The sequence below is a fragment of the Thamnophis elegans genome, chromosome Z (genome assembly GCF_009769535.1).
Source record: "Thamnophis elegans isolate rThaEle1 chromosome Z, rThaEle1.pri, whole genome shotgun sequence".
In the NCBI taxonomy this organism is placed as follows: domain Eukaryota; kingdom Metazoa; phylum Chordata; class Lepidosauria; order Squamata; family Colubridae; genus Thamnophis; species Thamnophis elegans.
Window position 1 is genome coordinate 37,937,347 of NC_045558.1, and position 14,314 is coordinate 37,951,660.

The 14,314-nt window shown below is 36.8% G+C and overlaps 1 protein-coding gene across 3 annotated transcripts in view; it reads right to left on the reverse strand.

Annotated features, from left to right (window-relative positions):
* SNX13 (sorting nexin 13) overlaps window positions 1-14,314 on the reverse strand; it is a 114,113-nt gene that overhangs the window by 36,381 nt on the left and 63,418 nt on the right. For all 3 annotated transcript variants that reach the window (XM_032234938.1, XM_032234936.1, XM_032234937.1), the window contains exons 8-10: window positions 13,766-13,854; window positions 9,720-9,803; window positions 2,037-2,175 (exon numbers count right to left, since the gene is read on the reverse strand). In XM_032234938.1, coding sequence (XP_032090829.1) covers window positions 2,037-2,175; window positions 9,720-9,803; window positions 13,766-13,854 — 312 coding nt within the window. The remainder of the gene's footprint in view (window positions 1-2,036; window positions 2,176-9,719; window positions 9,804-13,765; window positions 13,855-14,314) is intronic.

Genomic DNA, 14,314 nt, shown 5'->3' on the forward strand with positions numbered 1-14,314 from the left:
CAGGGCTCGGACTTGTCCACCCTCCTATTCAATATCTACATGAAGTCACTGGGTGAGATAATTCGCCGGCACGGGATTAAATACCATCAATATGCGGATGATACTCAGTTGTATCTCTTCGCCCCGTGCCAACTCAGTGTAGCGGTGGAAGTGATGTGCCAGTGCCTGGAAGTTGTCAGGGTCTGGATGGGAGTGAACAAACTTGCACCCAATCCTGAGAAGACCGAGTGCCTGTGGATGTTGCTCCCCAAGGACAGTCCAGATATTCCATCCCTAAGCCTGGGGGATGAAATTTTACACCCCTCAGAGAGGGTCCGCAACTTGGGTGTCCTCCTGGACCCACAGCTGACATTAGAACATCACTTGTCAGCTGTGACCAGGGGGGCCTTTGCCCAGGTCCGCCTGGTGCACCAGTTGCGGCCCTACCTGGATCGGGAGGCACTTCAAACGGTCACTCACGCCCTCGTCACCTCAAGACTTGACTACTGTAACGTGCTCTACATGGGGCTGCCCCTGAAAACTGTTCGGAGACTACCATTGTCCAGAATGCAGCCGCGCGAGCAATATTGGGTATACCAAGATACACCCATGTTACACCTATCCTCCGCGAGCTGCACTGGCTTCCTATTGGTCTCCGAACGCGTTTCATGGTGCTGGTTATTACCTTTAAAGCCCTACATGGCCTAGGACCTGGATATCTGCGAGACCCTCTTCTGCCAACGGCCGATAAGATCACACAGGATGGGCCTTCTCCGGGTGCCATCGACCAGACAATGCCGTCTGGCGGCTCCCCGGGGGAGGGCCTTCTCTGTAGCCGCTCCGACCCTATGGAATGATTTACCCCAGAGATCCGGATCCTTCCCACTCTCACGGCCTTCCGAAAGGCTACCAAAACCTGGCTATTCCGGCAGGCCTGGGGCTGTTGATCTCATGAATGAGGTCCAGCCCCACCTAGATTGAGTGCATGAAGTGATCTTTTAATCTGTTTTAATCTGTTTTTTCTCTATTTTTAATTCTTTACTTTTTTAAAATATGTATTTCTGTAAGCTGCCCAGAGTCCTTTGGGATTGGGCGGCCTATAAATTTATTAAATACTTAAATACTTAATACTTAAGTATTTATCATGTTATACTGGAAAGATTTTTATATGTTAAATGGATTAGTTATGATGTAATGAATAATTGATACATATATGAATTGAAATATTCAATAACTACTTGGATTAGCAATGGAAAACTATTTCTGGAGTTGAATATGCCACACTATAAGTATTGTATACTCTATGGATGATTAATATTAATGGTAACCTGAACACATAATGCTCAATGATAATGATGTATTTAGTTATGTTTGATGGATAACCAGTGATCTTATTTTTAATTGTAAAAACTGATGCACAAAAGTTTGTAACCAAACGACATGCTTGACAAAATTGAGAAAAGTTTTTTGAATGTGTTGTTTTGTTTTTGTTTGTTTTAAAAATAAAAAAAATATTTTTTTTTAAAAGCTGGATACTCCTAGAAATCTAGATTATATTCCACAATTTGTTAGAGCAAGCATTTTCACAGCATACAATTACCCACAAAATTGTCTTTCCTTTACAATGTCTACTGGAATAGGTAAGTTTTTTCAAGGAAACTTCTATGCATACAGGACATGGCTTCAAACTACATAATATCTCACCTTGGCAAGCTTTTATCCAGATTTAAATTCCAGAACAAAATTGGAATAAAATCATAACAGCTTGTTATTCAAGAGAGGAAAGTTTCTTATTATTACAAAATAGTCAGTTATGGAAATTTATCTAGCCATCCAAGAAGTTTACTGTGCTTATACGAGGCATAATTAAAAACTGCCAGGGTACTTGCATCTTTATTCTACACCTCCCCAAAATCCGCAAATCATCTTATTCTTAAATAGAAAATTTTTCCTTTAAGAATGATTATGACCTTCTAACTTTTAGGAGAATGCTACCTAAAGAAAAAATAGACAACATCTTATAGTTATATAATAATTATAAACATAACAGTACTAACCATCTCCAGCTGTATCCAAAGAACGAAGATACTGCAGTTCTTCTGTGGCTTTGTCTCTTACTGCTTCTAACTCTCCTATTTTATCACTTACTTTAACAATGTTCATAAAGGCCTCATAATTGCAAATTGAATCACGAATCTGAAATATGTGAGAAATAAAATATTAATAAAACATTTTCAGATGTGAATTATATATATAAATAAGCAGTTGCTTTTAAAGTCTGCATTTATATTAAAAAAAATTGCATCCTCTGAATAACTCAGCTCTTATTATTTCCCTTCTATCATTGTGCATATGATAGCACATATTAAATAAAAATATTTAATATTTACCAATGAAGCACATGTGGCTATATTTAAGACTATATTCCTTTTATTTGTGAATTATACATTTTAATGGCATATACTGTATATACTCGAGTATAAGCCTAGTTTTTCAGCCCACTTTTTGGGCTGAAAAAAGCCGCCTCGGCTTATACTCGAGTCAGTGAAAAATTTGCCCGAAATGGAGGAGAAAAAGGGGCGGGGCCATGCCGCTGGGTGACACTCGTGAATGGCCCAGTGCCCCTGTGAGTTTCCCCTCCCTCTGTGTCAGTTTGCCGCGCAGCGCGCATCGCACCATCTCCCCTCCTCACGTTCTAATGTAATGCAGGGCTGTCTTACGATTCCCCTTCCTCCCCCTCCTGCCGCTCTGCAACGATGTCCCACCTCCTCCTTGTTATGGCAAGCAGCCACATAGCGATGTCCCACCTCCTCTGGTACAGTGATCCAATGATAGGAATCACTGTGCCGTGTGTCATAGGAGGCGGGACATCGCTCCCGCGGCTGCACGGGACATCATCATCACAGCGGGACATCAGCATCATGAGGTGAGTGAAGTATTTCATTGAATACACCGCTAGTTTACTGTTTTTCTTTGAAATAAATATTCAAAAACATTATTGGTATCTATTTTTATTTTTGAAATTTACCGGTAGCTGCTGCATTTCCCACCCTAGGCTTATACTCGAGTCAATAACTTTTCCAGTTTTTTGTGGTAAAATTAGGTGCCTCTGCTTATATTCGGGTCGGCCTATACTCGAGTATATACGGTACATCATTTTTTAGTTTTTTTGGGGTCAGCACTACTTTGAATAGTATTATCAATTAACTAACAATTTCAAAGAAAATAAAGTACACTATACTGAATATTATGAAATGCATATTTCAGTTACATATTAAACATGAACTGTTACCTTAAAATCATGGCTAAATATTGTTTATACAAATTTAAGATAAATTATCACTTGTGTCAGCAGAGAAGGCATGCTGTGGATCCTATCAGTCCAATTATTTCTCTGGCAGGGTGCAGAAGAAGGGCCTATTCTGCTTTGGCTCCTGCCCTCTGGAACATCTTGGTCCCTGATGTGATCAAGTAATAATAGATACCACCTTACCCCATTTCACTTCCCCTCCCTATGTGTCCTTAGATTTTAATATTTGATTTTAATTTATTAATGTTTTAATTGCATTTGTGTAGACATATTTTATGCCTGTAAGCCATCCAGGGATACTGTATGGTAAGATGGGTTGCCAATAATTTTATAAAATAATAAATAAATATTGATAAGCTATAATGAATAGAATCCTATCAATTATTTAAAAACTGAGTAATTTCTGAAAATTTTTGAAAATCTTACTGATCTTATTATTATGAACATTTATTAATACAGTAAAAATAATAATAGTTTAAAAAAAGTTAATGCACAGAATGCCTTGACAGAAAGAATTTATTAATATCCCCTTTGGCAGCTTCCAATTTTCCCTATAGCCAATTAAGAATCATTCCATTTTTTTGTCTACCCCACCTCCTTCCTTGTTCAGACTTATGGCTTAAAAGTATTATTCATGCATTGCATATTTGTAATGTCCAAAAGATTTCAATAATTTTAAATCCTGGGAAGCCATTTTAAGACAATTTGTTTTGGTTATTGTAAGCATGTCATAGTTGATTTGGATTGTTGTCTCATACCTTTAAGCCTTTGTTATTTTTTCAATGATTGTGGAAAATTAGAGATACATTTTATTTATTATGATATATATTATATGATATATATCCCAACATGTATACAGAGCCATTCCATCCTTAATGGCTTGTAAGAACTTTTTTTCTTCAAATATTTCACCGTCCCTCAGCAACGAACTATTATGTCTGAGAACCGGCACGTTTGTGCGGCTGTGATACCCCATTCGCACAATGTAGCGTGCATTCGTGGGGTGTGGAATCCCAGAGCGGATGCCCTGCCTGGGACATCGGAGAACTCTGACCCTGCGAACTCGCTTCCACCTCGGACTGTTCTACCCGTTGCATTGTGCACTGCCGTTTATCATTCCATGAGCATACAGTCTCTGATACGGGATGCGCAGCGGGGTGACGAATGGGTGGAGCAACGAAAGGCGGAAGTAGAGCCAGCTTCCCTGTGGACTTTAGAAGAGGATCTTTTGAAGTATCGGGGCTGGCTCTATGTTCCCGCAGGGCACATCCGTAGACGAGTGCTCTCTCAGGTTCATGGTGCTTCTGCATCGAGACATTGGGGGTTTTTCTGGACATTGCGCCTGGCTTCCCATCAATTTTGGTGGCCCCATTTAAGAAATGACATGCGGAGGTGCGTGGACTCATGTGTCCAGTACTAATGGGCCAGGTCTGCGAGGAGGGTTTCATCAAGATTCCAGCCCTTGTCGACCCCAGTCCCCGCAGCACTGGACTTTGTTTCTAGGATACCGGCGGGGTACCAGTGTATGGGACTGTGTTCCGTGGGAGCCGTCACCAACCCTTCCGGGCCACATTTCGAGCGGCGGGACCGGGGAATGGGCTCTCCGTTGAGGGATAGTGTGGTGGCCCGGCAGGAGTCAGTAGAGCTGCCGCCAGACTCCGACAGTACGGGGGCTGGTGGGTTGGCCTTGGAGAGGGTGGAGGACCCTGGACAGGGTGTTAGGGCTCAGCCGGAGCTGTTAGAGCAGCCGCCAGACTCCGACAGTACGGGGGCTGGTGGGTCAGCCTTGGAGAGGGTAGAGGACCCTGGACAGGGTGTTAGGGCTTGGCCGGAGCTGTTAGAGCGGCCGCCAGACTCCGACAGTAGGGGGGCTGGTGGGTCGGCCTTGGAGAGGGTGGATGACCCTGGATGGAGTGTCAACGCCGCAAAGGGCGGAAGGAGATGTGGTGGCCACCGGATACCTGGGGAGTCTTGGTTCAAGGGGACTATTCCTGCAGATTTTTTTGGAATCACGAAAGAGGCACCACAGGAAATGAGTGCGGGCCATCTTATGGACAATCCATTCCGACCACATCCAGACCATCGGAACCCGGGGAAAGGGCCCTGCGGTGGGGGATAGTGTTGTGACTCAGTAGCAGCTTGCTGTGAGTTGCGTCGGGATGCAGGAATAATAAGCAGCTGTTGCTCGTTAGGGTCATCTGTAAACCTGATTCAAAGAGGCACTTGGATAAGTGATTTGCTTTCTGTAAACCTGGTTTGCATTTGCTGTGTAACCTTTTTGCCAGAGACTTTATCTACATTTATTTTTGGCTCGCAACCAGCTTGAGCCAGGACTGATAAAGATATTTCCTTTGAAGTTCTGTCTGACTGTCATTTGTGAACGAGCGAAGAAGGGGGGTCAGAACATATTTGTATTCGAAAGTCCCACAAGATCTTCACCTCATTTTTGATAACTTTTTCCACTTTATTTCCCATGACTTTCTGGATACAGGTAAATCATATTTTTAATATAATGACCAGTGGATTAATTTAGCAACTCAGTCATGTCTGGCTTTCTAATCAGTTTGTGCAATTTTGCTGCACTCACATCTTAAATGTGAAACAGTTTTGACTTTGTTATTGCAAAGTTGGCAGTTTGGGTTGTCAGAGGATTTTTTTATCTTTGCTTTCATGGCATTAATTTGTAGTGCTTGTTCGTGAGCAGCCAGTATTAAACCTTCCATTTCTTTCTTGATAGTTCCTATCTATGTCAAGTTGTCATCACATTTTCCTTCAATGTTTTCCAAGTGATGTTCATGCAAAGCTTTGGTTTTCCATCTATTTAATCTGTCATCCAGCTATTTTTCCTTATATTCTGCCTTTATTTCTGTTATTTTTATGCTGTTCTCCGTTTTCACAGCCTGCAGCAATTTTTCTGTACTTTGGTTCACATAATCATTCAAACTTCGTTTTTCTTCTTCTACAGTTTGATGGATTTGCAATAGCCCCCTGACCACTATTTTTCTTGGCAGATACAACCTGTTGATGTCACTTCATGGATGTAAAGTGTGGTATATTTTCAAAGGTTTGTGTGTCTTCCAGTCCAAGTTTTCCAGTTCAGCAAGAGTCGAGTTGATGATTCCAGCTGAGTAGTGTATCACTGGAACTGCCCATGTATTACTGGCTTTAATTATGTTTCCAGCATTCAGCTTTAATTTTAATATTTTGCGGACCCTCATGATGTATTCCTTTTGCGTTGACTCTTTGACTTTTCCATTCAAGATGTTATCTGCTTCCAATGTGCCTAGGTACTGGTAACCATCATCCTTTTCTAATGCTTTTACTATATTTCCATTTCCCAATTCTATTCCTTCTGTTTTTTCCATTTTTCCTCGCTGCATGGATAATATAGCACATTTTTCAAGTCTAAAGTTCATTTTGATATCACTGCTGAACAGTTGAACTGTGTTGAGTATTGCTTTAAATTAAGTGGGGCTTTTCGCATACATTTTAAAGTCATCCATATATAGTAGATTGTTTATCTTGCCATGTTGGCTTGAGATTTGGTATCCCAGTTTTGTGTGTTGTAGGATTATTGTCAGTGGAATTAATGCAATGTTGAACAGCAGTGGTGAAAGTGAACCCCCTTGGAAGATTGCTCGTCTGATGTTAACTTCACCAATGTTCTCCCCATTTTGTTGTTAGAACTGTTTTTCCATTTTTACGTATTTGTTTTCAAAAATGTACATATTTTTGCTGATTCCAAAGTTTTCCAGACAGGTGTTAATCCAGCTGTGGCGTAATGAGTCCAATGCCTTCTTGTAATCAATTATTACTATTATTATTATTATTATACAATTGTATCACAGCGGCCAGTTGTTTCGCTGGATTTGGCATTGGTTACTAGTCAGGCCCCACCCAGGGCCTAGGACGTCGTAATGTATTTTCGTAATATGCGTGCATATCCAAGCAGTGCGGCTTTTTGCATTTGACTGATGGTGATTTTGTCAATTTTTAACTGTTTTAAATGTAATTCCAGTGCTTTTGGAATAGCACCCAGTGTGCCGATTACCACTGGAATTACCACTGCTGGTTTGTGCCATAGTCATTGAATTTCGATTTTTAAGTCCTGATATTTTGCGATTTTTTCATGTTCCTTCTCGGCGACCCTGCTATCACCTGGTATTGCGATGTCTATGATTGTGAACTTATTTTTCTCAACCAGTGTGATGTGTGGTGTATTATGCGCCAGTATTTTGTCTATTTGTATACGGAAATCCCACAAGATCTTGACCATCTGATTTTCAGTGACTTTTTCAGGCTGATGTTCCCACCAGTTTGTTGCTGTTTTAATATTATAATTTTTGCACAAATTCCAATGAATCATTTGTGCTACTGAATTGTGCCGCAATTTATAATCAGTCTGTGCAATTTTTTTATAGCAGCTGAGTATGTGATCAACAGTTTCATCAGCTTCTTTGCAAAGTCTGCATTTGGCATCATCAGAGGATTTTTCGATTTTGGCCTTAATGGCATTTGTGCGGATAGCTTGTTCTTGCGCAGCCAGGATTAGTGACTCTGTTTCTTTCTTTAATGTACCTGTTGTTAACCATAACCAAGTTTGTTCACTGTCCACTTTATCTTTTATTTTTTCCAGAAATTGGCCATGCAGTGCTTTGTTCTGCCAACTCTCCATTCTTGATTTTATCACATCTTTTTTGTATTCTTGTTTCGTCTGTTGGGCCTTCAGTAGATTTTTGTTCTTTACTTCGATTAATAGATGTTCTTGACTTTCTTTTAAATAATCAGCCAGTGCATGTTTTTCTTCTTCAATTGTTTGCTTCACTTGTAATAATCTTCTGCCACCTGATTTTTGGGGCAGGTATAGTCTATCAGTATCACCACGTGGATGTAAACTGTAGTACATTGTCATTAGTTTCCTGGTTTTTTGGTCCAAAATGTCGAAATCAGCTTGTGTCCAATTAACTATACCAGCTGTGTATCTTATAACTGGTATTTCCCAGGTATTTATGGCCTTGATTGTATTTCCACCATTCAATTTAGATTTCAAAATTTTCCTAACTCTGTTGGTGTACTCTCGCCTGACAATAGTTTTTACTTCTCCATGCTTGATGTTATCCAACTGCAGAATGCCTAAGTATTTGTAGGCTTCATTTTCGTTGCATTTAATTAGTTGGCCATTGGGCATTTCAATTCCTTCGCATGCAGTGATTTTGCCCCTTTTTATGGATACAGTGGCGCATTTTTCCATGCCAAACTGCATTGAAATATTGACGCTGAATACTCGGACTGTGTTTGTCAATGATTGGATTTCTATTTCTGACTTTCCATAGAGTTTCAAATCATCCATATATAGTAAATGCAAAAAATTTTCAGCTTCTTTGGCTGTTAGGTAGCCTAATTTCATTTTTTTAAAGATTACCAATAGTGGGATCATTCCGATGATGAAGAAAAGAGGTGAAAGTGAATCACCCTGGAAAATTCCTCGCTTGATATTAACCATTCCATAGATCTCATTCCCTACTGCCTACTCAGTTCTCCATTGTTTCATCGTCTTTTCAGTAAAGGATGTAATATTTTTGCTAATGCCAGTTGTTTCTAAGCATTTTATGATCCAACTATGTGGCAGTGAGTCAAATGCCTTTTTGTAATCAATCCGGACCATATTCAAGTTCGTTTTTCTGTTCTTACAATTTTATAATATCATTTTATCAATTAGGAGCTGATCTTTTGTGCCCCTGCTCCTTCTTTTGTTGCCTTTTTGCTCTACTGGCAAGATGTTGTTTGTTTCCAAATAATCCTTCATGTTATTTGAAGGTTGTTGGCAAGCATGTTATTGGTCTGTAGTTTTCAGGTGTTGTTCCTTTAGTTGCATCTTTCTGAATCAAGTATGTTTTTCCAGTTGTCAACCATTCATCAATTTGGCCCTTTTGTAAAATTTCATTCAGTTGCCTGGCCAATATTGCATGTAAACTGGTCAGATATTTGAGCCAGAAACCATGTAATTGGTCCTTTCCAGGTGATGTCCAATTCTTTACTTTTTTTACTCGATTTTTGACCATCTCAGTTGTTATTTCTAATACTTGCATTTGTTTGTTGCCAATGCTTTTCTCAAAGTCATGTTTTTCCATTTTTATGTATTGGCTTTCAAAAATGTACGTATTTTTGCTGACTCCAAAGTTTTCAGACAGGTGTTAATCCCGCTGTGGGGTAATGAGTCCAATGCCTTCTTGTAATCTATTATTATTATTATTATTATTATTATTATTATTATTATTATTATTATTATTAATTTTCTGAGTCAATTTTCTGCTGGTTTCAAGAATAGAAGATAGCTGAAGTTGAGATATATTTAAATTATTCTGTTTAGCCCGAAAATTGTTGATTTCTGCTTTGCCAGTTTTGGCTTTATGATTTTTAAATAACTTACCATCCATATGAAATGCTGATTAATATAATCAGGATCACTGAGCTGATTTATTAATGGAAGAAGAATTCCTTGAGAAAGGATTTCCTGAAAAATAATGGATAATAAAATTAGACATACTGTTCCTATATATAATTTCTGCAGAATATAACTTATGATTCAGGATTTTGCTAAAATAATTAAAAAGCCAGATAAACCAGTTTATCCCTACAGACAATTGGATTGAGATGGGTGGCTATACAAATGGAATAAATAAAAGAATAAATAAATAAATATTTTTTCATATATTTTGAAAAATACATTTAATATACTTTAAGGATTATTTTTAGTAAGTAGCAGCTAGTTTTATGTTTTCAAATTTGTATCCTTAAGTAAGCACAAGCATAGTTTAATTCTTAGTACCAAATCCTATAGTAACATAATTAAACTGAAATCCTTTTTCATTAATTGTCTTCCACTGCAATTTAATAATACAAAGAATGGCTGCATAAACTGTAATCATGTTCTACATGCATTGCAGTGCCAACATACTGATGATTATCTAAAATAGAAGATAACTCAGTACATATTGGTTCTTTATTTATTTGAAACCTCTACTACCCTGATTTTAAATTACAGAATGTATACCATTATCTTAGTCTTGAGTTACTAGTTTGATCCAAGATTCATCCAGAATTGAAGATTTATATGAAGGAAAGAAGAGAAATGCTGAAAAGATGAACAAGAACTAATATTGTAAGAAAACATGGTCTGAGATATGACCTAAATATTGATTCTTAACTTTTCTTCTTCTTCAGAAGTTTATGACAGTCCTATATTCTTGAAATACAGGTTATTTATATTTGGTCATGTGTTTGTTCAGATCTCTGAAGAAAGCCTACAGTCCAATTCGTATTTGCAAAAGTCAATGTATTTCCTTAATACAAACTTGATAACAATCAAGAAATGCCCTGATTCAATCCCATTTCATCTCCTTGACTTCATAACAGCAGTTCAGGGGTGTCAAACACAAGGCCCGCAGGCCAGATCCAGCCTGCAATGTGGTCGGATCTCACCTTTGGGACCCTCCTGGAAAATGTAAGGAGCCGCCTCGTGTCACTTCAGCCCAGTTTACCCAATGCAAAGAGGAAACATGCCAGCAGTTTCAGGAGTGATGTCAAGCTGGCTATGCCCACCCAGTTAGCCACACCCGGTGAGTGACATCAAGATGGCCACACCCACCCAGTCGCCCAAGCATACCTGGCCCCCTAAAGTCATCCACAGCCCTGTTGTGGCCCTCAATGAAATTGAGTTTGACACTCCTGCAGTAGATAATAAAAATTAACTTGGAAAAAGGCTAATTTTGTTAGTCTCGAAATATTAAGTCATTTCAATGTAAAGTTTTTTAACAACAGAATCTCATGGGTATTTAGTACAATAGTTATGTAATGAAGATAACTACATAGTTTGCATACTAAGAAAGTGCAATAAAAAGTAGCTTTCATTAATATTTTGTGCAACAGGGTAGTTAGAGATAGCCTACTGCCACCTGGGCTGTCTACTTTGCTGCAAAAAAAATTAGGCTACCCTACTGAACAGCAGACAGATGACACAAATGTGAAGCATTTCTTCATGATCATGGTTTTAAGCCATGGACAACATAACAGCTTATGGCTACACATTAATATTTATTGTTAATTAATAATTAAACCTGTAATGGTACTACTATTTTAAAACCTGCATTTTTACAGTACAAATTAATTGTAGTGTAAAATACTATTACAAATAAAAACAATATTTTATTCTATGCAAATCAATACCAAATTACAATACTCCTCGACTTACAACTTCAATTGTGATCACAATTTCAACTGTAAGTTGGAATTTTTAAAGTGTATCAGCATATGACTGGACACAATTTTACAATCATTTTTATTATAATCATTAAACAAATCACTGTAGCTTATTACAAAATAATTACAAATGATTGTTAAGTGAACTCATTACCCAATTGATGCTGGCTAGAAAGGTCGCAAATCACCATCACATGAATGCAGGGTATTAAATTAGTTGTAAATGTGAACTGTTTGTCAGGCATCTGAATTGTGATCTTGTCACTAAAGGGATGATGTGACTAGGTTCAAGGGCAGGTCATAAATAACTTTTTCTGAGACCATTGCTTAGGTTTTCAAGATCATCCAAGTTCAGATAGATTACTTTAAACAAAGATCATATTATGAACTTAATTTTATGAATTTTAGGAGATATCAGATGTCCCAACCACAATATTCATTTTAAAGAAAGAAGGATGCTTGTATAGAATTAAAACTTTACTTAAGAGGATGTTGTGTAAAAATATGTTTAAAATGAGAGTTTTTAAGTGGTAAAAGAAATGCAGTAAAGCAATAGTTCTTAAAAATATGATGGCAAATATTTGATTAGTGGAGGGAGAACTGGAAAAAGATGATACGTTATTATAATTATCCCTATCATTTTATCCTGTCTTTTTATAGATAATCATTAATTTACTACCACAATTAGGACTGGAATTCTACTGCCTAAGCAATGTGATTGTTAAATGAGTCATCATATGATCAGATTCAACTTTACAACCATTTTGCAGTTCTTAAATGGCTAAGTAATCATAGATTCGTTAAATGACTCTGACTTCCTCAATTGACTTCGTTGGAAGCGAGTTGGGAAAGTCACAAATCACTGAAACCAACCACTGGTTTACAACCATTGTAAATGCAAGCCAGTAGCCAAGTGCCTAAATCATAATCATTTTTCTCTAAGTTTGGAATATAATACAACTTTGAGAATGGATTGTAAATTGTAAATCATATTTTCTAAGACTGTCATAATTTAAAACTGTCATTAAATGAATAGCCATAAGTGAAGAACTACTTGTTTATACATGTAGCTGTAGTTTGCAAAACACAAAACAAAATAGACTTTATAATTATTAGACTGGAATCTAATAATAATTTATACTCTTAACTTTGTGTCATTTAGCATGAAGCAAAAGTATCTGTTACAGGTTTTCTCATCACTGTCTTTCTTTCAGGATAGCTGGGTCAAAACAGATTTCAAATAAATACTCTACATATAACGAATCAGTCCACATAAGCTTCATTTCAAATAGACTCTCCTATCCCAAATGTATTAGTGGTTGTAAAAGCAAATACTTTGGATATAGGTCTCTTCAAGAGTGTGCAGGGACAACTCCTCTGCATTTGTAGTGTAAACTGTGACCAACTCAGAGTTTTTCTCTTCATGATATGAGGAAAACAAAAATAAATATGAAAGAACTAAATAATAAATATATAGGAGGTAGCAAAGTATCTAAAAACATTTTATTATATATTGTCTAAAATATTTCAGTGACACAAGTCAAGCATAGAAATATTCAACAATATAAAATATACAATATAAATAAAGGCCTACAGTCACTCTGGATTGACGTTAGGATAAACTACATAAATAAATAACTATAAAGCAGAGAAAACTGAAAACAAAAAAATTACAATGTAGCCTGGCTCATAAACATATACACAGATGTGATTGGATGAAAAAATGAAGGTAGTGTTTTTTAAAGGAAGTATATTATTTTAAATAAAAGGAATGATGTACAAACAATAGAGTTATCCATATGCTTATATACAGTTATATAATATGTCTAGAATTATTAGATACAGAAGTATTAGAAATAGCAGAGACTTAATGCATGCCTCCTGTATTTTCAAGCAGATGTTTCATGCCTCAATCAGAGCTCCTATTCAGAAGAGGACTCAAAACCATGTTGATATAAAAGAATGAAGAATGGTCAATTTCTGGGACTTCTATAAAAATAAGTTCTCAATTGCAGACTGCCCATTTTATTTTTAGATATTGTTAATGAATATTGTATTTAATATTTATTTTTAAATTATATATTTTATTATATAAATATTATTTATATTTATATAATATACATAATTAAATAATATTTATAATATATTAATATTATGCAGCTCTTAGGCTAAATAATATTGGATTACTGCAGTCATATAATATGAAATTAAATTTACCCTGACAAAATATCTCATGATCTTGTTCTGGAAGTCCCCGGGAGGTAGCAATAAATACAGTAAAACTTCACACAGATCCCTTAGGAATCCTAAAAGTACAAGGTAAGAATGTGTATCAAAATCTAGTAATATCCATCTATCCATCCACCCATCTACCAAATACCATTGATAATTTTAGATGTAAATAGACAACTAAACTTTAGGTAAGTTTAGTCATAAGATTAATTTGAAACATTTTGCAACATTTCTAAACTAACAGAAAAATAGTATATAAATATGCTTCGTTTCTCCAATAGCAAAATTAAATGTCATATCTTATGATATAAAAATGCTTACTGACCACCAAACTATCAATATAGATGTTTAGTCAAATGAAGTAATTCCCTCCCTTAAATAGTTTACTGCAGACTTCTAATTTTTTTTCAGTCATACAATCATATTCTTTCCTTTAAAGTATATAATTCTTTTATAATATAGTAAAATAATTATATAGTCATATAGTTTGAACAAATACATAAAAACAGCTAATATTTTACCCTATATTAATTA